Genomic DNA, 27,790 nt, shown 5'->3' with positions numbered 1-27,790 from the left:
TGAAACCAGTAGATAACCAGTGAAAAATGCGCTCTTGCAACAGCTGAATAGTGCGGATCACAGCCTATGGAATAAAAGTGGGGCTTTTATTGCTCAATCTAATTAATGCTTGTAAAAAAATAAATAATTGACATGCTCAAACTTGCACACTTTTGATACAGTTAAAGGGGCAATCTGTAGTTGCTACATACATGTTTGGACTTAGAAATTATATATATTTATGTAAAGATATAATTTAATCATATTATTATATGTAGTAGAAAGCAATGGGTTAGAAGAAGCCTACATAACCAACCCATAAAGTGAAATGTAACATCCATATATGGCCAACTATGTAAACTTCAACATTGATTTATCCTGCAATAGATGTTGTTCAATTGGTAACATACATTTTTGTCTTCTAATGCCTCGTTACTGAGTTTATGTAATCCAAAAGTTACATTACTGATTACAATTTTGGACAGCTAGCTAGTAACTGTAACGGATTACATTTAGAAAGTAACCTACCCAACCTTGACTGTAGTATTTCAACTGAACTATAGTATAAATACTATAGTGAAAGAAAACTGTAGTATATTCTGTAATATTTACTGTAGTGTTTAATAGGACATTACCGTAGTATTTACTATAGTGTTTTGTTTTATTATCTTTTACATGTGGAGGCTTTCTCCCTGAGGAAACCTACTGGAGAAACACTAAAAGATAACATTTTCCATAACCTGTAGGTAGGACTGGGGTCTGAACAGATAGTTCAGAGCTCATGCTCTTTTCTATAACCTGTATGGAAGACAATATGTTCTATACCTGGCATGTAGGTTTTTCACATATGGGTGGCACAAATTGGGATATGGGGGAGGGGAATGGGAAGGGTACAGTGCCTTCAGAAAGTATTCATACACCTTGACTTATCCCGCATTTTGTTGTGTTATAGCCTGAATTCAAAATTTATTAAATAAAATGCAATTCTCACCCATCTACACACAATACCCCATAATGAGTAATGAGTAGAAACGCATTTTTGCAAATTTTTGCAAATTTTGGGAAAATTAAATAGAGAAATATCACATTTACATAAGTATTCACACCTCTAAGTCAATACTTTGTAGAAGGACTTTTGGCAGCGATTACAGCTGTGTCTTTCTGAAAAAGTCTCAAAGAGCTTTCCACACCTGGATTGTACAACATTTGCCCATTATCTTTTCAAAATTCTTCAAGCAATGTGAAATTGGTTGTTGATCATTGCTAGACAACCATTTTCAGGTCTTGCCATAGATTTTCAAGTAGATTTAAATCCAAACTGTAACTCGTCACTCATTCCAATGTGGATTTGGCCTTGTGTTTTAGGTTATATTCCTGCTGAAAGATGATTTTCTCTCCCATTGTCTGGTTGAAAGCAAATTGAACCAGGTTTTCTCTAGAATTTTGCCTGTGCTTAGCTCCATACCGTTTCTTACACTTTATCAGGACAAAAAGTGAATTGCTTTGCCACATTTTTTACAGATGTCTCTTTGTAGTGACTGGGTGTATTGATACACCATCTAAAGTGTAGTTAATAACTGCACCATGCTCAAAGGGATATTCAATTACTGCTTTGTTGTGGTTGTTGTTACCCATCTACCAATAGGTGCCCTTCTTTGCGAGGCCTGGTCTTTGTGGTTGAATCTGTGTTTGAAATGTACTGCTCGACTGAGGGAACTTACAGATAATCGTATGTGTGGGGTACAGAGATGAGGTAGTCATCCAAAAATCATGTTAAACACTATTATTGCACAAAGAGTCCATGCAACTTATGTGACTTGTTAAGAAATGTTATCTTCTGAACTGATTTAGGCTTGGCATAACAAAGGCATTGAACACATATTGACTCAAGACATTTCAGCTTTTAATCAATTTGTAATATTTCGAAAAACAATTCTAATTTTACATTATGGGGTATTTTGTGTAGGAGTGACAAAAACACATTTTAAATTCAGGCTGTATCACAGCAAAATTTGGAAAAAGTCAAGGGGTGTGAATATTTTCTGAAGGCACTGTATATGCAAATTAAATACTGTAGTAAATATTTATTTAGTATGGTAAAGTGTCATGTTTCTGCGGACTGCAGTGTTTTTTACTTTTTTTTAATCAAAGCACCCCCACCCCCAAACATCTTCCCACGGCAATGTATTTATAAAAATTTAAAAAAGGATAATACTGTAGTATTTACTATAGTATTCTACGGTATACTACAACATTCTATAGTAAGTAATACACATGATCGAGGGATACTATAGTGTAGTGTGTAATACTGTATTCTACAGTATACTACAGTTTACTGGGGCGGCAGGTAGCCTAGTGGTTAGAACGTTGGACTAGTAACTGAAAGGTTGCTAGATCAAATCCCTGAGCTGACAAGGTAAAAAAAAGGTTAAACAAGGTAAAAATCTGTCGTTCTGCCCCTGAACAAGGCAATTAACCCACTGTTCCTAGGCCGTCATTTAAAATAAGAATGTGTTCTTAACCGACTTGCCAAGTTAAATAAAATAAAAATTACTACAGGATTCTATAGTAAGTACTGTAGAATTATATAGTAAACATTAGTATTTTTTTATGACGTTTTTAGATTTGCCACAGTTGCCTCAAAAAGAAAGTTAAAATGGCAACTTCTCATAACAGCCTATATTAGGGTAAAGTGTAACATTTCAGATGAGGAAATGGAACTGGCTTTTAAGCTCCTCATAAAAATGAAAGCACACATGCACACACAGACACACACACACAGGTCTTCCGTGGCCCTGTGAGGCCAGTCAGACCTTTCTCCCACCACCATTAAACCAACATGACATTTTCTCCGACCAGCAAATCCCACGCCACCATTGATCTTTTATTCATAAGCCACTATTGTATTCATGATATTTAAAAAAGAACAGGGTCTGAACTGAAACACCCTGTGTTGTTTTGTGTCTCCATCACTTCAGTGAAGGCTTCAATTGTTCCCGTGGTCATAGATGTCTGTTTTTTCTAATCATTTGTTCCTCTCGCATGCTTTGTTTAGGCAGACTGTATAACAGTGTGACAGTGAGGTTTTATTGGGGAGAAAGCTAAGCTAAGCTAGTGCCAAGTGCACTGCTCTTGCTGTGTCTGCTCTGTGTCACAGCAGTCTCGAGTGCCATTGAACATTGCATGGTGAGGTGAAGCTTTCCACTGGCATTGACAAGCATTATTGAAACAGTTCTAAATCCCTAACATCTTTTAATTCCACATATGGCCTGGTCAGTGGAGTGTGCCTGATCCAAGTATGCAGCGTTGTATACTAAATGAGAATAAGGCCAGAGTGAAGTATCTGTTCATATCTATTTTCAGATACTAAGCAACCCTACTGCCAGCGCTTGACTTGGGCAGGAGCACCAGAACTGAGTACCGACACCTCAAATGTTCTACTGCTCGAGTTTCCGCAACTCTTATAGAATATTAGCTCAAAAGTTCCTCACCTAAATATAAACATTACTGGCACCCAAAATGAGTACCGGCACATATTTCACTCCAAGTCAAAAACTGATTACTGACAGATACTGCATCAGCTATCAATGCTGCCTTGTCACATTATTGCAAGGTTTATTTAACACTCACTGGGCACATGGCCTGTTTCACACTGCCAGAAATGCCACTTCCAGTCATAGTCCACCAACATGGCGCATAAATGTTTGAGGTCGTTACTCCCACCAGAAAAAAATAACAAATTTAGAGCTGAAAGACGATGAACAGAGCTTACCCATGATGTTGCACAGCGATGTAAGTCAATAAGTCATAGTTTTAGTCAAAGTATGATATACAGTTGAAGTCGGAAGTTTACATACACCTTAGTCAAATACATTTAAACGTAGTTTAACACAATTCCTGACATTTAATCCTAGTAAAAATTCCCTGTCTTAGGTCAGTTAGGATCACCACTTTATTTTAAGTATGTGAAATGTCAGAATAATAGTAGAGAGAATGATTTATTTCAGCATCACATTCCCAGTGGGTCAGAAGTTTACATACACTAATTTCACAATTAGTATTTGGTAGCATTGCCTTTAAATTGTTTAAATTGGGTCAAACTTTTTAGGTAGCCTTCCACAAGCTTCCCACAATAAGTTGGGTAAATATTGGCCCATTCCCCCTGACGGAGCTAGTGTAACTGAGTCATGTTGTAGGCCTCCTTGCGCGCACACGCCTTTTCAATTCTGCCCACAAATTTTCTATAGGATTGAGGTCAGGGCTTTGGGATGGCCACTGCAATACCTTGACTTTGTTGTCCTTAAGCCATTTTGCCACAGCTTTGGAAGTATACTTGGGGTCATTGTCCATTTGGAAGACCCATTTGCGACCAAGCTTTAACTTCCTGACTGATGTCTTGAGATGTTGCTTCAATACATCCACATAATTGTCCTTCCTCATGATGCCATCTATTTTGTGAAGTGCACCAGTCCCTCCTGCAGCAAAGCACCCCCACAGCACAATGCTGCCACCCCCATGATTCACGGTCGGGATGGTGTTCTTCGGCTTGCAAGCCTCCCCCTTTTTCGTCCAAACATAACGATGGTCATTATGGCCAAACAGTACTATTTTTGTTTCATGAGACCAGAGGACATTTCTTCAAAAAGTACAATCTTTGTCCCCATGTGCAGTTGCAAACTGTAGTCTGGCTTTTTTATGGCGGTTTTGGAGCAGTGGCTTCTTCCTTGCTGAGTGGACTTTCAGGTTATGTCGATATAGGACTCGTTTTACTGTGGATATAGATACTTTTGTACCTGTTAACTCCAGCATCTTCACAGGGTCCTTTGCTGTTGTTCTAGGACTGATTTGCACTTTTCGCACCAAAGTACGTTCATCTCTAGGAAACAGAGTCTCCTTCCTGAGCGGTATGATGGCTGCGTGGTCCCATGGTGTTTATACTTGCATACTATTGTTTGTACAGATGGATGTGGTACCTTCAGGCGTTTGGACTTGTGGAGGATGTACCAGACTTGGATGTACCAGAGGATGACCAGACTTGTGGAGGTCTACAAATTCTTTTCTGAGGTCTTGGCTGATTTATTTAGATTTTCCCATGATGTCAAGCAAAGAGGCACTGAGTTTGAAGGTAGGCCCTGAAATACATCCACAGGTACACCTCCAATTGACTCAAATGATGTCAACTAGCCTATCAGAAGCTTCTAAAGCCATGACATAATTTTCTGGAATTTTATAAGCTGTTTAAAGGCACAGTCAACTTAGTGTATGTAAACTTCCAACCCTCTGGAATTGTGATACAGTGAATTATACGTGAAATAATCTGTCTGTAAACAATTGTTGGAATTTTTTTTTGTGTCATGGACAAAGTAGATGTCCTAACAGGCTTGCCAAAACTATAGTTTGTTGACAATACATTTGTGGAGTGGTTGAAAAACAAGTTTTAATGACTCCAACCTAAGTGTATGTAAACTTCTGACTTCAACTGTATCTTGTACACACCTTCTGCTGCTTATTTCCACCCTCCCGGTAAATGAAAATTCTCATCCTGGACATTGCACTGCTAGTAACTTGTCTGCGAGTGCCACCTCATTGAAAACTCCACCGCCAAGAGCGCCACTTCCCAGACGCATAGGGGGGGTTTCCAGAACACAAATGAAGCCTAGTCCAGGACTAAAAAGCAAACTCAATGGAATTTCTTATGAGCCCAGGCTTAATCTGTGACCGGGAAACCGCCCCATTTAGTAAAACATTCTATAATCTCATCAGTTTACCACATTTTAAACCAATTTGTCTCTTTTCTCCTTTACAGTTGATCGGTAGCAGCATAGCTAGAACGTGAATGGCACGACCTCCATCTCCACAATGTAAATAATGATGAAGGTCAAAGAGCCATTCTGGGTTCCTGAGTGATTTCCACACAAAACGCATGTACACACGCACACAGCAATCCAACCCTGATCGTTTTCCCATCCGCTCCCTTCCGATAGTGGTCTACCAATGGAGGCTGCTGAGGGGAGGACGGCTCATATTAATTGCTGGAATGGAGTCAATGGAATTGTATCAAACACATCAAACACGTTGTTTCCATGTGGTTGATACCATTCCATTGACTCCGTTCCAACCATTATTATGAGCCGTCCTTCCCTGAGCAGCCTCCACTGCTGTCTACAGTGCCTTCAGAAAGTATTCACACCCCTTGACGTTTTCCACATTTTGCTATGTTACAGCCTGAATTTAAAATGGATTAAATTGAAAATGTGTGTCACTGGCCTACACACAATACCCCATAATGTCAACATTTAATTATTTACAAATATTTACAAATTAATAAAAAATGAAAAAATGTCTTGAGTCAATAAGTATTCAACCCCTTTGCTATGGCAAGCATAAATAAGTTCAGGGGTCAAAATGATCTTAACAAGTCATAAAATTAGTTGCATGGACTCACTTTGTGTACAATAACAGTGTTTAACATGATTTTATAATGACTACCTCATCTCTTTACCCCACACATACAATTATCTGTAAAGTCCCTTAGTCGAGCAGTGAATTTCAAACAAAGATTCAACCACAAAGACCAGGAAAGTTTTCCAATGCCTCGCAAAAAAGGGCACCTATTGGTAGATGGGCAAACATTTTTTAAAGCAGACATTAAATATACCTTTGAGCATGGTGAAGTTATTCATTACACTTTGGATGGTGTATCAATACACCCAGTCACTACAAAGATACAGGTGCCCTTCCTAACTCAGTTGCCAGAGAGGAAGGAAACCGCTCAGAGATTTCACCATGAGGCCAAAGGTGACTTTTAAACAGTTACAGAGTTTAATGGCTGTGATAGGAGAAAACTGAGGATGGATCAACAACATTGTGAAAAGAAGGAAGCCTATAAAATATTCCAAAACATGCATCATCATCCTTGGCAAGGACTAGGGAGTTTTTGGGGATAAAAAGAAACGGAATAGAGCTAAGCACAGGCAAAATGCTAGAGGAAACCCTGGTTCAGTCTGCTTTCCAACAGACACTGGGAGACATATTCACCTTTCAGCAGAACAATAACCTAAAACACAAGGCCAAATAAACACTGGAGTTGCTTACCAAGACGGCATTGAATCATCCTGAATGGCCTGGTTACATTTTTTAAATAGTTTTACTCACGTTTTACTCAACGTGAGTAAAACATTTAAATGGGTTAACCCTCGCAAGGCCACCAGCCCAGACGGCATCCCTAGCCGCGTCCTCAGAGCATGCACAGACCAGCTGGCTGGTGTGTTTACGGACATATTCAATCAATCCTTATCCCAGTCTGCTGTTCCCACATGCTTCAAGAGGGCCACCATTGTTCATGTTTCCAAGAAAGCTAAGGTAACTGAGCTAAATGACTATCGCCCCGTAGCACTCACTTCCGTCATCATGAAGTGTTTTGAGAGACTAGTCAAGGACCATATCACCTCCACCCTACCTGACACCCTAGACCCACTCCAATTTGCTTACCGCCCCAATAGGTCCATAGACAAAACAATCGCAATCACACTGCACTATCCCATCTGGACAAGAGTAATACCTATGTGAGAATGCTGTTCATCGACTACAGCTCAGCATTTAACAGCATAGTACCCTCCAAACTCGTCATCAAGCTCGAGACCCTGGGTCTCAACCCCGCCCTGTGCAACTGGGTCCTGGACTTCCTGACGGGCTGACCCCAGGTGGTGAGGGGCCACCCCGCTGATCCTCAACACTGGGGCCCCACAAGGGTGCGTTCGCAGCCCTCTTCTGTACTCCCTGTTCACCCATGACTGCTTGGCCATGCATGCCTCTAACTCAACCATCAAGTTTGCAGACGACACTACAGTGGTAGGCTTGATTACCAACAACGACGAGACGGCCTACAGGGAGGAGGTGAGGGTCCTCGGAGTGTGGTATTCAGGAAAATAACCTCACACTCAACGTCAGCAAAACAAAGGAGATGATCGTGGACTTCAGGAAACAGCAGAGGGAGCACACCCCTATCCACATCGACAGGGCAGTAGTGGAGAAGGTGGAAATTTTAAGTTCCTCGGCGTACTGAAATGGTCCACCCACACAGACAGCGTGGTGAAGAAGGAGCAACAGCGCCTCTTCATCCTCAGGAGGCTGAAGAAATTTGGCTTGTCACCAAAAACACTCACGAACTTTTACAGATGCACAATCGAGAGCATCCTGTTGGGCTGTATCGCAAGGCTCTCCAGAGGGTAGTGGGGTCTGCACAACGCATCACCGGGGGCAAACTACCTGCCCTCCGGGGCACCTACACCACCTGATGTCACAGGAAGGCAAAAAAGATCATCAAGGACAACAACCACCCGAGCCAATGCCTGTTCACCCCGCTATCATCCAGAAGGCGAGGTCAGTACAGGTGCATCAAAGCGGGGATGTCTCAAGGCCATCAGACTGTTAAACAGCCACCACTAACATTGAGTGGCTGCTGCCAACATACTGACTCCAATCTCTAGCCACTTTAATAATAGAAATTGGATATAATAAATGTATCACTAGCCACTTTAAACAATGTCACTTTATGTAATGTCTACATACCCTACATTACTCATCTCATATGTATATACTGTACTCTATACCATCTACTGCATCTTGCCATCTTGATGTAATGTATCACTAGTCACTTTAAACAATGCCACTTTATATAATGTCTACATACCCTACATTACTCATCTCATATGTATATACTGTACTCTATACCATCTACTGCATCTTGCCTTTGCCGTTCGGCCATCGCTCATCCATATATTTTTCTGTACATATTCTTATTCATTCCTTTACACTTGTGTGTATAAGGTAGTTGTTGTGAAATTGTTAGATTACTTGTTAGATATTACTGCATGGTCGGAACTAGAAGCACAAGCATTTCGCTACACTCGCATTAACATCTGCTAACCATGTGTATGTGACAAATAAAAATGTTGAGTTGGCGATACCACAAAAGGAGTTGGCGATACCACAAAAGGAGTTGGCGATACCACAAAAGGAGTTGGCGATACCACAAAAGGAGTTGGCGATACCACAAACAGTTGGCGATACCACAAAAGGAGTTGGCGATACCACAAAAGGAGTTGGCGATACCACAAAAGGAGTTGTCGATACCACAAAAGGAGTTGGCGATACCACAAAAGGAGTTGGCGATACCACAAAAGGAGTTGGCGATACCACAAAAGGAGTTGTCGATACCACAAAAGGAGTTGGCGATACCACAAAAGGAGTTGGCGATACCACAAACAGATCTGGGACCAGGCTAGAGAAACTGTATGAAAGCTGAAAGGCCTTACCTGTCAGAACTCAATAGCATCAGAGGGTTCATATGAGCTAGGGAGACCTACTGTACTAACTACTTGCTCAGGGTCAGCCACATCCAGTGGTATAAAAAGTACCCAAATGTCATACCTGAGTAAAAGTAAAGATACCTTAATAGAAAATGACTCATGTAAAAGTGAAAAGTCACCCAGTAAAATCCTACTTGAGTAAAAGTCAAAAATTATTTGGTTTTAAATATACTTAAATAGCAAAAGTAAATGTAATTGCTAAACTATTCTTAAGTATCAAAAGTAAAAGTATTTATAATAAAAAATTCAATGGAAGGACCACCAGAGGGCAGGCTGGGCTCACGGATAGTAGCCCAACAAGGCATGTGAGACAAGGTAACCAGAGGCAATTAATTAAGCACAGCTGACGGTACTAATGACCTATTCTCCTTCCCTTATAAGAGAGAGTATGGAACCAGCAACCAGGAGGAAAAACTATCTCTGGAAGATGGCCACCGAGACAGAGGAGCTATCCATGAAGAACCACTAAAACGGTGACAATCCCGTGACTTTTGTTGTAGTTTAAAGAAGGTCTGAGAGCCAGAAATCTTGCTTGTTTGTAGGTGACCAAATACTTATTTTCCACCATAATTTGGAAATAAATTCATTAAAAATCCTACAATGTGATTTTCAGATTTTTTTTTCTCATTTTGTCTGTCATAGTTGAAGTGTACCTATGATGAAAATTACAGGCCTCTCATCTTTTTAAGTGGGAGAACTTGCACAATTGGTGGCTGACTAAATACTTTTTTGCCCCACTAAGTAGTTCTCTAAAGTATTTTTACCTAAGTACTTTACACCACTGACCAGGGTCAGGACCCATCATGTGATATGTCTGAACTGGGCACAGAAAACAATTTTCAGGTCAGGATTTGAGTGCAGACCAAATGCTGTCCTGTTTGTTCTGAAGGTGAGGGGGTGGGGGAGAGTTGGCATGTGCCCTACAAAGATAAATGCTGCCAACTAATAGACACGTCTATCAAAGTTTACCGAGATAGGAAAAGAGAGCGAATGCAAGGAAATAGGAAGTAAATAGAAGAAGCCAGTGCAGTCAGAAGAGTTACAAAAAAATAAGAAGAAAAATGTTTAATTTCTTTCATTTTGCACCATAATGACCTCACAGCCAGAGTAGAAAAGGGGGAAGTTAGAAAATTGGCAATTTCATATAAATTGGCTCTATAAATGTCACAGAGATGTGATTTTCTGTACATCAATACCTGCCTTGTGTAAGCCCAAATGTATCCCAAATCACACCCCATTCCCTACAGTATGTAGTGCTCTGGTCAAAAGTAGTGCACTATATACGAAACAGGGTGCCATTTGGGATGTAGCCCAGTCGTACGCCAGAGGCTCACCTCAGAATAACCTTTTGAGCACAGAGATATAACAAACATGTTTATTATTTCATATAGATTGAGGCTAAATAGTATGTTGCTCCTGTGTTAATGTTTATGAGACCAAATTATCTCCTTAGTTAACCCACTTCCTAAAGAAAAGTGCTCCAACAGCCTTCCAAAAGCAATGCACCCACCCCCCAGCCTCTGTCCCTCTGACCCTACCTCTATGTGATTCTATCTCTCTCTCTGACCCTCTCTCATCTCCCTCTGATCACATTAGGAATATGAAGTGGTGAGAAGATGTTATCACTGTTGATTTATTCAGCTTTGAGGCGCGCCCTTTTCTGCCCGATGCTAAGTGAAAGATGGAAAAGAGAAAAGGGATGAGAGAATAATTCTGTGCCCATTCAGATAGTGAAAGGGACAGTGACCTACAAACATACAAGGACATACCTGCACTAACACACTTGCATATACTGTAGCATTTCATAGCGTACACATGCAAATATTCTAATTCATTCTCATTTCTTTTAGCCTTTTTTGTAAATATTACAATAATCAGAAAACCTCAGGAAAATAAATTCTCAGATACGCATAGCTACCAATACGAAGGCATAGTTCTAAAGTATAGTAAAACAACAACAAATAAAGTCAGTAAAGTGCAAATAATCACATTGTCAAGTTCCACAAAAGGATCTAACCTATCTTAAAAGACAGTTAGCGGTAAATATTAAGATGGAAGTTGGAATGTATAGGAATCTAAGTATTACATTTACAATTATACAAATGATTGTATAAACAGCATAACCTCCCCTGGAATAGTAACGTCAAAAAAAGAATAAAGTCTAACGTTCTACATCCAAAACAAGTCACCCAGTGCAAATAAAAACAAACACAGAGAGGTCAAAAGTCATGTAACTGGCCAGCTGCAAACCCCCTCCCCTATCTGATCAGTAGTCCCATCCATTAACCCAGGATCCCCATGATATTGCACAGTGTAATAAAAGTGGGGTGAGGTACACATTTATTTGAAAAAAGTTGGAATTCTTGACTTTGATAAGGCGCTTTATCAGAAAGTACAAATCATTATATATTTTCTGATTATTTGGATGCATTTACGAGAGGAGAAAAGGCACTAATTCACCCCAAGACTTTTTACATAAAGTGAACATATCTTTGGCTTTTAGAAGGCCTCTGGAAGTCATACGTTTCCATTTTTTTTTTATATATACAGCACCAGTCAAAAGTTTGGACACACCTACACATTCAAGGGTTTTTCTTAATTTTTTTACAATTTTCTACATTGTAGAATAATAGTGAAGACATGAAAACTATGAAATAACACATATGGAATCATGTAGTAACCAAAAAGTGTTAAACAAATCATAATATATTTTATATTCTTCAAAGTAGCCACCCTTTGCCTTGATGACAGCTTTTCACACTCTTGACATTCTCTCAACCAGCTTTATGAGCCACCTGGAATGCATTTCAATTAACAGGTGTGCCTTGTTAAAATGTAATTTTTGGAATTCTTAATGCGTTTCAGCCAATCAGTTGTGTTGTGACAAGGTGGGGATGGTATACAGAAGATAGTCCTATTTGGTAAAAGACCAAGTCCATATTATGGCAAGAACAGCTCAAATAAGCAAAGAGAAATGACAGTCCATCATTACTTTAAGACATGAAGGTCAGTCAATCTGGAAAATTTTAAGAACTTTGAAAGTTTCTTCAAGTGCAGTCGCAAAACCCATCAAGCGCTATGATGAAACTGGCTCTCATGAGGACTGCCACAGGAAAGGAAGACCCAGAGTTACCTCTGCTGCAGAGGATAAGTTCATTAGAGTTAACAGCACCTCAGATTGCAGCCCAAATAAATGCTTCACAGAGTTCAAATAACAGACACATCTCAACATCAACTGTTTAGAAGAGACTGGGTGAATCAGGCCTTCATGGTCAAATTGCTGCAAAGAAATCACTACTAAAGGACACCAATAATAAGAAGAGACTTGCTTGGGACAAGAAACATGAGCAATGAACATTAGACCAGTGGAAATATGTCCTTTGGTTTGATGAGTCCAAATTTGAGATTTTTGGTTCCAACCGCCGTGTCATTGTGAGAAGCAGAGTAGGTGAATGGATGATCTCCGCATGTGTGGTTCCCACCGTGAAGCATGGAGGAGGAGGTGGGATGATGGTGTGGGGGGCTTTGCTGGTGATACTGTCTGTGATGTATTTAGAATTCAAGGCACACTTAACCAGCATGGCTACCACAGCATTCTGCAGCAATACGCCATCCCATCTGGTTTGTACTTAGTGGTACTATAATTTGTTTTTCAACGGGACAATAACCCAACACATCTCCAGGCTGTGTAAGGACGTTCTGACCAAGAAGGAGTGTGATGGAGTGCTGCATCAGATGACCTGGCCTCTACAATCACCCGACCTCAACCCAATTGAGATGGTTTGGGAAGAGTTGGACCGCAGAGTGAAGGAAAAGCAGGGAACTCCTTCAAGACTGTTGGAAAAGCATTCCAGGTGAATGCTTTCATCAAGGCAAAGGGTGGCTACTTTGAAGAATCTAAAATATATTTTGATTTGTTTAACACTTTTTTGGTTACTACATGATTCCATGTGTTATTTTATTCTGTTGTCTTCACTATTACTCTACAATGTAGAACATAAAAAATAAAAACACTTGAATGAGTAGGTTTGTCCAAACACATATATATATATATATATCACACACACTATATCATAAGGCACTATAACATTTGGGCCATTTGGACAGTATAAGCAGTGAACAGAGGTCCCATCTATTTTTACTTACAGACAAGTAGTACAATAGTTGTACAACTCTCAAATTTGAGGTGTGGAATTACCCATGTGGTTCCGCTTCTGTCAGCGGTAGAGGCTGATGCTGGTACTCTGGTACAGGTACATGTAGGCATCACAGAACAGACGCTTAGCCACGCCCTTCATGTCCCGAGGCACCTGGTTGGCCAGCTCGGCGGGTGACATGACCAGGTACATGCCAATCTCTGGACATGCCTCCACCTGGGGAATGTTGAAGCCATCCCTCTCTCCTGAAACACACACAGAAAGAGAGAGAGAGAGAATGAGAGTAAGAATGAGAGAGAGAATAAGAGAGAATGAGACAGAGAGAGAGAGAATGAGACAGAGACAGAATGAGATAGAAAATGAGACAGAGAATGAGAGAGAGAGATAGAGAATGAGAAAGAATGAGACAGAGAGAGAGAATGTGACAGACAGAGAATGAGACAAAGACAGATAATGAGACAGATAAGGAGACAAAGACAGAGACAGAGAATGAGACTGAGACAGAAAATGAGACAGAGAATGAGACAGAAAATGAGAAAGACAGAGAATGAGACAAAGACAGAGACAAAGACAGACAGAGAATGAGACAGAGAATGAGACAGATAATGAGACAAAGACAGAGAAAATACAAACCCACTGTTGGTGTCTGAAAACATTACTAGCCGTCAAATCCTTGCTTCCGCCATCCTTGTTTCCTCTATTCCTCTCAATGCGTATTGGAGGAAAGGATGCAAGGTGCTTCCTTCTGACATCCAATGAGTTTTGAAAGGAATGGAGGAAACAAGGACGGTTTTCAGCCACAGCATATTCCACACAACCTCACCATGTCTGTCAGCCATGCTGTCAAAGAAGATCCAGTCTGTGCTGTTTGGTCCGTGTTTGATGAAGGAGACATAGTGACTGGTCTCTATGCACAGCACTGCAAACAGCTCCAGTCTCTCTCTGGGTGGGGCAGGGGGCGGGGCTCGGAGGGTAGTGGGGGCGGGGTAACCCTCAGGGAGCTGCAGGGGGGAGGGGCTGTGGGACAGCCGCTCGGGGTGAGAGTGTACCTGGAGAAGGAGACAGAGGAGCAGAATCGCTAATCCTAATCAAATATAGAGTAGTTATTTGGGATGCAAAGTGATTTGTAGATCAATGATTCTGTGTACTCCGACTGCAATGTAGTATGATCTCATACACGTATAATGACACACAACACTATGACAGGTACACACACACAGTGGAGTGTGTCAGTCTGTCCTTACGCCCTACCTGAGAGGAGCAGGTCCTGCAGAACACTTTAAATCCTGTCCTGCTGAAGACTGGGTCTCTGAAGCAGTCCACACACTCCTCATACGCCAGCTGACCACACAACACACACTGCTGGGGACCTGAACACACACCACATCACATTACATCTTTTCACAGATAGATGGTGTATCCTTGAGTGGCTGTGTGTGTTGTGTGTGTGTGAACTACCTTCAGAGAGGAGGTCAGTAATGTCCAGCTCCAGTGAAGGGATGATCTTCTGAAACATCTTGAACTTCTTCCCAAAGCGAGGCATCTGGAGGATCAGACAAGATGGCACCTAGAAGGAGAGGAAGAGACATACAGTCACTACACAACTACTGACTACAGTAAACTACCAATCTGGAGACCGTTGTATAGAGTCTAGTAGTCATAAACACACATTAGTTCAGTTGTAGCAGAAGACTTATCAAACAGTGCCATCTACAGGAATTTCAGATAAATGAGAACGAGCATAGTGAGCGAGTACTGTGCACCCACACAAACCCACCCACACACACCCCTACCTCTGCCAGTTTGAGTCCTGCGCTGTGGAAGGAGTGTTCCAGCAGGTGTTGGACAGTAGGCAGAACCAGGCTGTGGTTGTTATCCAGGAAGATTTGATAACAGTAACTGTCCTGGACCTTTCCCCCAGCTGACCTGGAGACAACAGGTCAAGTCTTTTTTTGATTTCTTTATAACCAGGTCAAGTCTTTTAGATTTCTTTATAACCAGGTCAAGTCTTTTAGATTTCTTTATAACCAGGTAAAGTCTTTTAGATTTCTTTATAACCAGGTAAAGTCTTTTAGATTTCTTTATTACCAGGTCAAGTCTTTTAGATTTCTTTATAACCAGGTAAAGTCTTTTAGATTTCTTTATTACCAGGTCAAGTCTTTTAGATTTCTTTATAACCAGGTAAAGTCTTTTAGATTTCTTTATTACCAGGTCAAGTCTTTTAGATTTCTTTATAACCAGGTAAAGTCTTTTAGATTTCTTTATTACCAGGTCAAGTCTTTTAGATTTCTTTATAACCAGGTAAAGTCTTTTAGATTTCTTTATTACCAGGTCAAGTCTTTTAGATTTCTTTATAACCAGGTAAAGTCTTTTAGAATTCTTTATTACCAGGTCAAGTCTTTTAGATTTCTTTATTACCAGGTAAAGTCTGGTCATCAAGTATGTATTACATTGGTGTAGTGCAAAGCTACATTACAATTGAAATAGAACATAGATTAGAGTAAGGTATTCTTACAGTTTGAGGAGAGGATCCAGACAGAAAATATGGTGCATAATGAGGGTAAGAAACTCTTCTGGATCTGAACAAGAACACAACCACACACAGTCACACTCAGTCCTTTCAAAAATCACCCTATTAAGTCTAGTTCATTTACAGTTGCGACTGTCCTGTTAGAAAGGCTATAGCAGTAAGGCAGATGTTTGTTCACCTTTCTCCTCTGTGGTGAATGTGTGGCAGTATCCAAGCTCCTGCAGCTGCTGACGAAGCTTCATAATGTGTCTCCCTTCCACAAAACCTTTACTGCACATAGACAACAATACACACAGGCAACACATGTATTAGCACACCCAAGCCTACAATTACTACATCTCCTAAGCCCACACACACACGTTGGCTGACCTGCGGAGCGGGTTGACGATGTCATGTAGCAGGGTACTCTGGATGGGGGCATCCCTAGGCTCTGTTGACTTAAACAGCAGGGAGTCCAAAACTGAGGAACAGGAGAACAGACTGGAGAGAGAGAGAGATATAGAGAGCGTGAGAGAGACAGAGCGAGAGAGAGAGAGCGCAAGAGAGAAAGGGAGCGGGAGGGAGAGCGAGAGCAAGTCATAGAGAGAGAAAGGGAGGGAGAGAGCGAGACAGAGCGAGAGCGAGACAGAGCGAGACAACGGGAGGGAGAGTGCGAGACAGCGAGCGAGTGAGAGAGACAGAGAGAGTGAGAGATACAGAGAGCGAGACAGAGCGAGTGAGAGAGACAGAGAGCGAGTGAGAGACAGAGAGCAAGACAGAGAGCGAGAGAGAGCGAGAGAGAGAGCGCGAGAGCGAGACAGAGAGCGAGACAGAGAGCAAGACAGAGAGCGAGACAGAGCGAGACAGAGCGAGAGAGACAGAGCGAATGAGACACAGAGAGCGAGACAGAGAGCGAGACAGAGAGTGAGTGAGAGAGACAGAGAGCGAGACAGAGAGTGAGTGAGAGAGAGAGAGAGTGAGAGAGACAGAGAGAGTGAGAGAGACAGAGAGCGAGTGAGAGAGACAGAGAGCGAGTGAGAGAGACAGAGAGACAGAGAGCGAGAGAGCGAGACAGAGAGTGAGAGCAAGAAAGGGAGTGAGAAAGGGAGAGAAAGGGAGGGAGGGAGAGCGAGCGAGAGAGCGAGAGAGAGCGAGAGAGAGAGCGAGAGAGAGAGAGAGAGCGAGAGAGAGAGCGAGAGACAGAGCGAGAGACAGAGCGAGAGACAGAGCGAGCGAGAGAGAGAGACAGAGCGAGCGAGAGACATAGCGAGCGAGAGACATAGCGAGACAGAGAGCGAGAGAGAAAGGGAGGGAGAGAGCGAGACAGAGCGAGCGAGCGAGAGACAGAGCGAGAGACAGACAGAGAGAGTGAGAGAGCGCCAGAGAGCAAGAGCGAGAAAGGGAGAGAGAAAGGGAGGGAGAGAAAGGGAGGGAGAGCGAGAGAGAGACAGAGCGAGAGAGAGACAGAGTGAGAGACAGAGCGAGAAAGAGCGAGCGAGACAGAGCGAGAGAGCGTGTGTTTAATAGGAGCAGGGAGGAGCTGTTAGTGTGCCTATCATTTAATTGTCTCTTTATAAACAATATATATTGTCATCATCTTCATCATCTTCACCTGAAGAGGGCGGAGTCCATGTAGCAAGAGTTTATATGGCCCTGGATCCCCTTCATTCGACCAATCAGCATCCTCTCGACCTGCTCAGAGGCGATGGGGGAGGAGGGGAGCGCCCCAGGGCTGCGGACCACCTGTCTCTCTGAGTGAGTACAAAACACACATGTCAAAGAGTTCTAGTCACACACAGACCAGACCTGGGTACAAATACTATTTGAAATCCTTGAGTCTGCCTGGGGTGTGTAATGGGCAGTTTTTGCAGTTGTGGGAAATGGTTCATTAAGTCAGGCAAGCTCAACCAAGCAAACAAAAATTGCTTGTTATGTGATTGGCTGTAATGATCTTTGTTACAAGAGGCAGTTTCTTTCACCTTGAAGGACATTGGCTGATGCCCTCTCATTCTGAATGTCTGCTGCCCCCTGGAAGCGGGAGTCAGGCCGGCAGGATAGAAGCTTGACGAAGAGACCTTGTCTAGGAAGACATCTGAAGAACCGATGGTCTTTAAAGGTACCATTACTAACCCCAGTGTACCCATCCTCCTAGAGAGAGTGACAGAGACAGAGACACAGAGAGAGAGTGACAGAGACACAGAGAGAGAGACAGAGACACAGAGAGAGAGAGACAGAGAGAGAGTGAAGTGGAGAGTAGTTGACGTTTGAGATTAAACAGAACAATGAATTGCTCTCCCGCCCAAGACAGGGTCCATGCAGTGCATCATGTGAACATTAGAGGCCAGTGTTGAGACAGTGTACCAGCTCCAGTCCAGCGTAGGTTCCTTTCTGCCCAGGCAAAGTGCCTATCCAGCGGATGGTTCCATAGCCAGGTCCTATAGCCAGAGTCACCTCCACTAGAGAGTCAACACCAAGCCCCAAGGGGTGAACCTCCTCCATAGGCATAATGGCCTTATCAGTTTCCATAGGCTCAGGCTCTGTGGTCAACACAAAGACTCAAACAATGGCATCAAAAAATATATTTGCATGCGGTTTATTACAATTATGCACAGACAGACACACAAACACACACACCATGTTGAAGCAGTTCCCCTTTGATGACGCTGTCCAGCGGTAGGGTGATCTTCTCATCCCGGTCCTGCAAACACAGGAAACACACCCGTCACACCCCAAAAGCCAAATACTCCCCTGCTATAGGCCACATGTCACAGCTCTATCGGTCAATCATTCTGCACTCACAGTAGAGATGATGACTAAGGTCCTGCCCTCCTTCTCCTCCAGATCCATCACCATCCCATGGAGGATGTCCTCGTCCATGAAGAAGGTGACTCTGTCTCCTGTGGAGAGGGGCTGGTGGTGGGCCTGTTGGGGCGACGGTTGCGTGGCCAGCTGGGCTGCTGGAAAGGTCAGACACTTGGACACCAATTTGGGTTTGGAAACCATGGGTTTCACTCTGGAAAATGGAGCAAAAATCCCACAGTCTTTCTTGCAGGGGAATAGGGTTTTTGACAGATATGTCCCATCTGTTGGTCCCTTTCCTTTGTCTTCTCCCTGTGAGGAATTCAGAGGACATATGAATAACCAAGTAGATGTGATATGTAGAATAACACATTTCCAAAAGAATAATACACGTATGAACATACACAATTTGCAAACGCTACCTGTAGTTCGATGCCAAAGAAGGTTCCTACGATGGGGTCTGGGTACTTTGGCTCTGTCATCCTTCCGACGTAACGTACAATTCCCTGCAGCCACTTCCCATCCAACTCCACAGTGACAGGTGCATCCTTAGTTAAACCCAGGGCTGTATCCAAAGCATCCCTCTCTAAATACCACTTCAGTCTCTCTGAGTCCTCTCCTAGGGCTTGCAGCAGCTCTGCCTCCTTAGCAGTCACTGGTTTTAGGTCGTTTACCTTCAGGAGACTGTCCAAACTGGAGCCCATACAGATGACAGGCAATTCCTGAGGAAATTCAGATCTGCTAAGCCTTGACATGTACCTGCTCTCCTGGATGTAACAGATGTGGCCAACATTTTTGGGCACCGTGGGTAACCCAGGGTCCTCTATGATGATGTAGTACATCTTCACATCACATGCGTCCATGGCTGATGCAGGGAAGAAATAGGGTTTGAATAGAAATGGTCATAACATGTGAAGATGTATATTTTGTTTTTAATGACTGTACAAGGCATAGGATGTTCTGCATGCTGTTACACACAGATACAGCACACAGATACAGCAAACAGATACAGCAAACACACGCTCACACACAAACGCTCACACACACACACACACACAGTATTCAGATCCTTCAATTGTTACATTACAGCCTTATAATAAAATGTATTACATGTGTTCCTCATCAATCTACACACAATGGCCCATAATGACAAAACGAAAACAGAAATACCTTATTTACATAAGTATTCAGACCCTTTGCTATGAGACTCGAAATTAAGCTCGGATGCATCCTGTGTCATGCCTGCTCCCACTCCCCCTCTCTGATGCTCAAGGGTGCCGGGCTGCCAATCATTACGCGCATCAGCGCTCATTGGACCCCGTCAATTTGTTGATTGCCCTGTCTATATCTTTCTGTTCCTCAGTTTGTTCCCCGTGTCAGCATTATTGTTGTTTATGTTTTCTCTGTCCAGATGCTGTCCATGTTCGGTTTCATGTTGTTTATTAAATGTTCACTCCCTGTACTTGCTTCTCGTCTCCCAGCGTCTGTCCTCACATCCTGTTTCCATTGATCATCCTTGAGATGTTTCTACAACTTGATTGGAGTCCACCTGTGGTAAATTCAATTGATTGGACATGATTTGGAAAGGCACACGCCTGTATATATAAGGTCCTACAGTTGACAGTGCATGTCAGAGCAAAAACCAAGCAATGAGGTCGAAGGAATTGTCTGTAGAGCTCCGAGACAGGATTGTGTCGAGGCACAGATGTCTGCAGCATTGAAGGTCCCAAAGAACACAGTGGCCTCCATCATTCTTAAATGGAAGAAGTTTGGAACTACCAAGACTCTTCCTAGAGCTGGCCGCCCGGCCACACTGAGCAATCGGTGGAGAAGGGCCTTGGTCAGGGAAGTGACCAAGAACCCAATGTTCACTCTGACAGAGCGCCAGAGTTCCTCTATGGAGATGGGAAAACCTTCCAGGACAACCATCTCTGCAGCCCTCCACCAATCAGGTCTTTATAGTAGAGTGGCAAGACTGAAGCCACTCCTCAGTAAAAGGTACATGACAGCCTGCTTGGAATTTGCCATTGTGCTGTGGGGATGTTTTTCAGTGGCAGGGACTGGGAGACTAGTCAGGATCAAGGGAAAGATTAACAGAGCTAAGTACAGAGAGATTCTTCCTGAAAACCTGCTCCAGAGTGCTCAGACTAGGGCGAAGGTTCACCTTCCAACAGGACAACGAACCTAAGCACACAGCCAAGACAACACAGGAGTGACTTCGGGACGAGTTTCTGAATGTCCTTGAGTGGCCAAGCCAGAGCCCGGACTTGAACACGATCTAACATCTCTGGATAGACCTGAAAATAGCTGTGCAGCGACGCTACCCTTCCAACCTCAGAGCTTGAGAGGACATGCAGAGAAGAATGGGAGAAACTCCCCAAATACAGGTGTGCCAAGCTTGTAGCGTCACACCCAAGAAGACTCGAGACTGTAATCACTGCCAAAGGTGCTTCAACAAAGTACAGAGTAAAGGTTCTGAACACTTATGTAAATGTGATATTTCTGTTGTTGATTTTTTTATATGCGTTTGCCAAAAAATTCTAAAAAACTGTTTTTGCTTCGTCATTATGGGGTATTGTGTGTAGATTGGGGGGGGGGGTAATACATTTAGAATAAGGCTGTAATGTAACAATGTGGAAAAAGGGAAGGGGTCTGAATACTTTCCGAATGCACTGTACATATATACACATACATATATAAACACATACGTAAACTTACTCACACCACAGAAAGTCCAATATAACACCAACATTAGACCATACGTAGAAAGTGAAAGCCAACTGCGACTACTGAGCAAAGTGCAAACCAACTTCGATCGCAGCTATTTATTTCCTCCGTTGCATTGAGCAATAACTATCAGTCCAATTACTACAAGCTGTATGTTCAGTCATATGCTGTAACTATAGATACCATTTTAGTCAATATTGTTTACCTTGTAAGTTGTAATGTAAATCTTCTTACGAGAGTAGGCAAGATGTGATCGGTATCTAGCTAGCGAGTCACTTCACTTCCTCTTTCGTTTCACTGTTGTGTCGTCATATGCCCCGTTCAAAACAACTGGGAACTCGGGAAAATACGAGACAAAAATCATCACGTCAGTGATCTTCGGGCCCGAACGTCGGAGCTCTAAAAAGAGGCCCTAGTTCCCGAGTTGGAATTCCAAGTTTGATGACCGTTCAAATTGAATTTCCCCAATCGGAGATAGTTTTTTCCGAGTTCCCAGCTGTTTGAACGCGGCACCAGTTCACAGTTTTTTTGAACGCGGCAATACACATATCCGTGGCGCTGCATGATGACGATGTGCGCTTCGGACGTAAACATGGAGAGAGACGCGCTGAAAAGGCAAATCGATCTGTTGCAAAGTAAGTTGGTGGTTTACAGTACAGTGAACATTACTGGTGTATTATATTTAATAACTAGCTGATACTGAACTATTCAATTTGAGAGTTGTTATGAATGCTGTGTTGGCTTTGCGAACCAATACGTTATATGTTTATGCCTAGCTAGCTGGCTATCGCTAGCAGGCGCGTAGGTTACTAAATATATTCTTGCCTCTACATATGGACGACCGAACGTAGAGGCTAGCTAGAATCACGCCTTTAAAATTTAATTTACCACTTTTGCCAGCTACCTCTTAACCTCGTTCTGTCATCTAACAGGTCTCATCAACAACCATAAGAGTGTCCATGGTGATGTCCCTTCTACTTCTGGCCGGCAGTGGCACCCGGCGAGGCCACCGCCACGAGGCAGGGGTCACAGCTCATCTTTCACCCCCACATTCCCCTCCCGGGGTGGGCCTTACCCCCCTCAGTCCGCGGGACACTGGAGGAAGACCTACTCCCTCAATAACAAGACCAGCTCAGCCCAGCAGAGTAGACCTACTATACAGACTGCCAAGCACTCTTTAGAGCAGCCATTAGTTTGTGCAGAACCCAACTCCTCTACTGGCTTGCTGTCCCTTAATGCTAGAGGCACCTCACAGCCCAGACACAGCAATAAGGACCTGGCTAGAGGAGATAAGGATGGGACAAAATGTGCTATGTCTGGGGATCTAACAGGACCAGGGCCAAGGGGCCAGAAGTGTGCACTCACAGGGGGAGTGAGAAGAACTGTGACTGGGACAGGCAGTGGATCCACAGCTATAGAGTCAGAGACTGAATCAGGCAGAGGGAGAACAGGACCTGGGGGTGACGCTTGGCTAGGACTCTCTGGGCTAACAGGGCCTGGACCTCCAGATGACCAGCAGAGAGAGACTAAACATGAGTTTCAGCCTACCACTGAAGGGAAGGACATGGGACTACCTGTGAAAGCCACTGCCCTTGGAGAAAATAATACAGAATTGACAAGTGTCCCTGTCTCAGACAAATCTACTGTTACTACCACCATGGTCCAGAGCACTGCTCAGCTGCATATCAGACCTCGTCACTCTGGGAAAACCAGCACAGGAGGTAAACACACTGTCAAGGCAACCACCGGCAACCTCATCCTTAGCGATACAAACCCACCTCTACTTCTTCCACCCCCTCTCTCTGCCTCCCCTAGTGCTCTACAAGGACCCCAACTAAGCACCATGTCCAATTGCACACCAGCCCAGCCCCAGACAACCTCCTCTCTGCAGAGACACTCCAAGTTCACTTGGGTGAACAGCCATCAGCCAGGAGGAGCTGGGCCCAGCCAGGCCAGAACAGAGGCCCAGCCCCCAGACAAACTCATCACCTCTTCTCCCATCCCAGTCTGCCATCCTGGGCTCCCCAGTAGAAGAGCCTCTGTCCCCATCAAGAAGGTTCCCCGTAAGCTCAGTTTATCCATCGCAGTCCCGAAGACCACCAAGTACACCTGGGTGTCGTCTTCTGCAAGTGGCCAGGCCAGGCTGTCCCGGAAGCCCCTCTCACCCAAAGCCCTGGCTCTGCCCCAGAGAGCTCCAGAGAAGGGAGAGGGGGAAGCCAAGGAACCCAAATCCCCAAGTCTTTTAGCCAAGCAGCGTAAGGCAGCAGGTGCCTCCACCTCCCTCAGTAGTCTCTACCGCTGGAAGGCAGGGTCTGGAGGAGGGGGGCAGACTGGTACAGGAGGAGGGATAGGGGCCCGACGTGGGTCTGTGTTTCGTTGGACCTCGGAGAAAGAGAACGGGGCCAAGGGGGTGTCCAGTGTCCCTCTATCTGTAACTCAACGCATAATAGTGCCCCCCTCCTCCTCCCCTGGAGGGTTCAAACTCAGGAGCAGGATGAAGATTATCAGGAGGTCGGCTAGCAGGTGAGAAAGAGGAGGACTAAGGGAAGCCAGAGATGTCTTTACTTGTATCATACCTATTCTCTTACGTCTAATAATGCATGTTGGAATATGTCTCTTTTTATCCTGATTTTGTATCTGTGAACATGTAATATTGCCTTTGGCCAGAGGGTGGCAGCAAATCTATCTTTAAAAAAAATGTTTTGACACACGCCTCGCTCTCTCTCACACACACACACACACACACACACACACACACACACACACACACACACACACACACACACACACACTTCCCTACCTGTCTCTGACACATACTCTGTCCTGTGTGTTGCAGTGAGTCTGGATCAGAGCGGAGGTCCAGCCCAGCAGACATGACCCTGAACAGCCGCTACTCTCTCCGCCGACGGACACACAGCCCGGTTCGGACACACACCCCGGTCTGGAGGCCGGGAGGTTTGAAGAGGACCCTGTCCCGTGAACTGGTCTCGTTCGGCAGACACAAGCTACGACGTCTCTCCCCCAGCCCCTCCAGGACAGGTAGAAGGACAGCACTTTATTTGACATTTTATTTAACCGGGAAAAATAAATAAGATCTTACTAATTACGATTACATCCTGGCAAACACCAGGGAATACGGGGGTAAACATGATCCATCCTATTAGGCCAAGAAGTAAATTGACCAGAAAAACAACTCTGACCCTTGTTACGTCAACTGTACCTCTGCAATATATGGAGGAATTCATGGAATTTCTATCCATTTAAACTTAACACACCGTCAGATTTCCACTGTCACTGACAGTGAGAGTAAATCATATAGAGAGGTCCTATTAGATAAATAGATGGTTTACTATAATTTTCCTTCTACTCAGGACTCAGGAGGTCTAGCTAATTAATTCAGCTAGTTGTGAGTGGTGTTGTCTTTGTTAGCCGTGACGAATTCACTTAATGAATATATCCTCTGTGGAGAATGACATTACATGGACAGTACTGTGGATCCAGTCTATCTAATAGCTCTATGGTTTAGTAACTCATTTTAGGACACTGTTGGACATTTGCACTGTTGCCAGTGCTTTGATTGGGCCAATTTTATTCAACTGTCTCCTCTCTCCAATAGGGGTCACCATTCCTCTCTATGAGAGGCCTATGGAGCGCTGCTGTGATCTGTGTGTGTATAGGGGGTAGGGAGGGGTGGTAATTGATTACCCAATTGAGCCGTGATAGTGGGTAATTTGCAGTGGGTGAAGGTGGGGAAGAGGCTGCTGCTATCAAGTCCTGGCACCACCACCACTCTCCTCTCCCCCTAGCCAGCCCACTAGATAAAAAGCAGCTAATGCATAATTATCCTTTTGCAAATTGGATTGTTTTAACGAACTAGAGAATATAGACCTAACCTGATGGAACGCAATCTGTGTTTTTACAACCCTCGGCCCCTCCTCCCTTCCTTCCACCCCTCTATTCTCTTCATCCCTCTCATGCCCATCTCAGTGTAATCGCCCCCAGTCAATGGAGTCGAGCAGACATTAAAAAAGCCATCACTATTAACATTAGGCTTTATTCATCCTGATGGCTGGCTGTCTGGCACTCTCTCCATAGCTCACTCTCTCTGCTTCTCTCTCCTTTCTCTCTCTTCATTCACCCTCCTCTCCCCCTCTCACACAAATTATCTGTCCTCAATTGCTTTCCTGCTGTCTAATTCTTCTCTTGTCTCGTTCTGTCTCTGACCCCCCCGTCTCTCTCTCCATCCAGTCAGTCTTTCTCCTAGTTCTGTGCTTTATCGTCCTCTGTAAGTGTAGAGATGTAGCTGGCCTGAAGCAGGACTTATATTGTTTGTTTCTCAGTGATGGAGGGAAGGATAAATAGAGGAAAGAAAGAATGTTGCGATAGAAGAAGATGGAACGAGGGAGAGATAGAAAGTAGTCGTCTGTGCTGCAGATAAGAGCCTCTAATAAAGAGCAAATTGAATTACTAATGATGGGGACCAGTCTTACAGTACTGATGACCACACACACACTGTTATTTTTCTTAATTTCCTCTTCAATGAGTTCTCTCTTTCTCGGCGGTAGTGCAGGTGTTTATTTGGCTGCCCGGTTATCTGCAGTTTAATTTAAAGAGAGCATAAACCTAAGTGAGCAGTTAAGGCTGTAATGAATCCTGTGTGGGGGGGGGGGGGGGGGGGGGTGTGTGAGAGCCCAGATAACCTTATAAAGCAGATAAACGACAGGAACGGACAGAACACAGAAAGGAGGAGAGTGGAGGAGTGCTGAGCCATGCGGGTTCAGGCCCTATGTGACGGATCTCTCTCCTAGTTCTCTCCCTCCCTCCATCCATCTCTATTTCAGCCTCTCTCCATCTGTCTTTGTTGGTCTCTTTGTGACTGTTTATCTATGTCTCTGTGTAATGTAATGTAGGTGTAGCCTATTATAATCACATTGTTTGCTCTGTTATTTCTCTGAATCTTAAAGGGAAACTACAGAATGTAGATGTCATTTGTAAAATACACTGGTATGGTGCTGGAGATGATGAATATGAGGTTGAAAAGTGGTGGATTTCCCCTTTAACATACAGGTGTATGATCTTAATTTGATCACCCTGTTGTTGTAGGAATTGTCCTGTACAGCAGGAATTGCAGTGGATTTGAAGTTTAAAAAGGCATCTAAAGTTTGTAGTTTCCACTAGGGCTGTCCCTGACAAAACAAAATCTTAGTCAACCTAGCGTCGTCTGTTCTTTCAACAAATCAATTGGTCAAAATGTTAAAACTTGTGTTTTTCCCTATATCGACACACCCTATATGTTTTCATAAAATCAACTATATGTAGGCTAAGCACACAGTGATTCAATAATTAAGACACACAAATGACTTGGGGGGGGGGGGGTTAGAGATCAAGATAGTCTAATCAGAAGAAGAACCTGTTCCCGTCCCTCCTCCAGCTGCTGCTGGTCATAGATTCTGCCATGAAGCTCCTGAAGTTACCGGTAGGTAATAGGCTGCACCAGGGGTTGTCAACCTTTTCCATTTGGAGTGCCAATTTATCGTACCATTTCTACCGATCTGCGTGCCAGTTATGATTTTCTTATGCACATTTTCGTGGAACAGTTTCATTTCATTTAGAATAAAGCCTTCGTATCTCAAAATCATTATCATGTGGTTAATCATGATTCTTAAAGTAACTTCTATTCCTTCTATGTAAAAATAGCCTACATAAAGCCAACAAATAAAAACATTGCAGCCTGCAGGTAGAAAATATCCTGATTTAAAAGACATCCTATAAATCACATTGGCTACACATGGCCTGTCTGCAAGGAACTTAAAACATTGTATCAACTATTAACTTGGTCTGGCCTGAAGCTGGTGCTGGCAAACTTGCAACATTGTATAGAATATTCTGGGCCCTCATAGTTTCCCTTGCCAGTGAGCTCCTGACAGCTGTAGGCTATTTGTGCCAGGGATAAGAAGTAATCAGGTAGGCCTATTTTATGAAGTTTCCACCGGATCAGAGCAAGAGTGGAAGAGAGCTGGAAAGATTTAAAAATGGGCTACATTGAGGACCTATTGTCATTATCAATGGATATAAAAACAGACTTTGTGAAGAAAAAATGACTTTGAGAATCTCCACAGTGGTGGGGAGTTAAGACACAGAAATACTATCAGATCCACAAATGGGCACATTTCTAGGCCTACATTTGCATGCATGATCGGGTGCACATACTTACTCAACATTAACAGGAGCGCTACAAACAAAAGACT

At 43.4% G+C, this 27,790-nt stretch overlaps 2 protein-coding genes and 1 non-coding gene across 5 annotated transcripts in view; 1 reads left to right on the top strand and 2 right to left on the bottom strand.

The window, feature by feature from the left end:
* Positions 1–658: 658 nt before the first annotated feature.
* Positions 659–711, bottom strand: LOC120055215. The gene has a single exon (XR_005477669.1). It is a non-coding gene; the product is annotated as a U7 small nuclear RNA (small nuclear RNA).
* Positions 712–10,436: 9,725 nt separating this feature from the next.
* Positions 10,437–22,053, bottom strand: cyldl (cylindromatosis (turban tumor syndrome), like). 3 transcript variants are annotated; one of them, XM_039002773.1, is made up of 16 exons: positions 21,748–22,053; positions 19,238–19,680; positions 18,816–19,127; positions 18,651–18,714; positions 18,378–18,553; positions 17,996–18,164; positions 17,629–17,767; positions 16,407–16,517; positions 16,216–16,307; positions 16,023–16,086; positions 15,301–15,433; positions 14,966–15,074; positions 14,759–14,877; positions 14,331–14,556; positions 13,549–13,752; positions 10,437–11,020 (listed from the first exon to the last, which is right to left on the bottom strand). In XM_039002773.1, exons 2-15 carry the CDS (start codon positions 19,676–19,678, stop codon positions 13,568–13,570), a joined length of 2,340 nt encoding a protein of 779 aa, XP_038858701.1. In that variant the 5' UTR covers positions 19,679–19,680; positions 21,748–22,053; the 3' UTR covers positions 10,437–11,020; positions 13,549–13,567. The 3 variants fall into 3 exon arrangements, with proteins under 3 accessions (XP_038858701.1, XP_038858700.1, XP_038858702.1); XM_039002772.1 differs by lacking the exon at positions 10,437–11,020 and having other exon boundaries at positions 13,319–13,752; XM_039002774.1 differs by lacking the exons at positions 10,437–11,020; positions 21,748–22,053 and adding an exon at positions 21,538–21,658 and having other exon boundaries at positions 13,319–13,752.
* zc3h3 (zinc finger CCCH-type containing 3) overlaps positions 21,994–27,790 on the top strand; it is a 104,119-nt gene continuing 98,322 nt past the window's right edge. Inside the window, exons 1-3 of the mRNA XM_039002771.1 lie at positions 21,994–22,177; positions 22,475–24,065; positions 24,379–24,581. Coding sequence (XP_038858699.1) covers positions 22,105–22,177; positions 22,475–24,065; positions 24,379–24,581 — 1,867 coding nt within the window. The 5' untranslated portion in view covers positions 21,994–22,104. The remainder of the gene's footprint in view (positions 22,178–22,474; positions 24,066–24,378; positions 24,582–27,790) is intronic.

Source organism: Salvelinus namaycush, chromosome 10 (assembly GCF_016432855.1).
Source record: "Salvelinus namaycush isolate Seneca chromosome 10, SaNama_1.0, whole genome shotgun sequence".
NCBI lineage: Eukaryota > Metazoa > Chordata > Actinopteri > Salmoniformes > Salmonidae > Salvelinus > Salvelinus namaycush.
The sequence above is the reverse complement of the archived record's forward strand: the minus strand, read 5'-3'. Positions and strand labels throughout refer to the sequence as shown.

Coding starts and splice junctions, on each gene's coding strand:
- cyldl (XM_039002773.1), bottom strand. CDS start 19,678: ATGGACGCATGTGATGTGAAGATGTACTACATCATCATAGAGGACCCT. Junction 16,308..16,406: donor ATCGTCAACCCGCTCCGCAG/GTCAGCCAACGT, acceptor GTCTATGTGCAG/TAAAGGTTTTGTGGAAGGGA. Junction 14,878..14,965: donor TACTGACCTCCTCTCTGAAG/GTAGTTCACACA, acceptor GTGTGTGTTCAG/GTCCCCAGCAGTGTGTGTTG.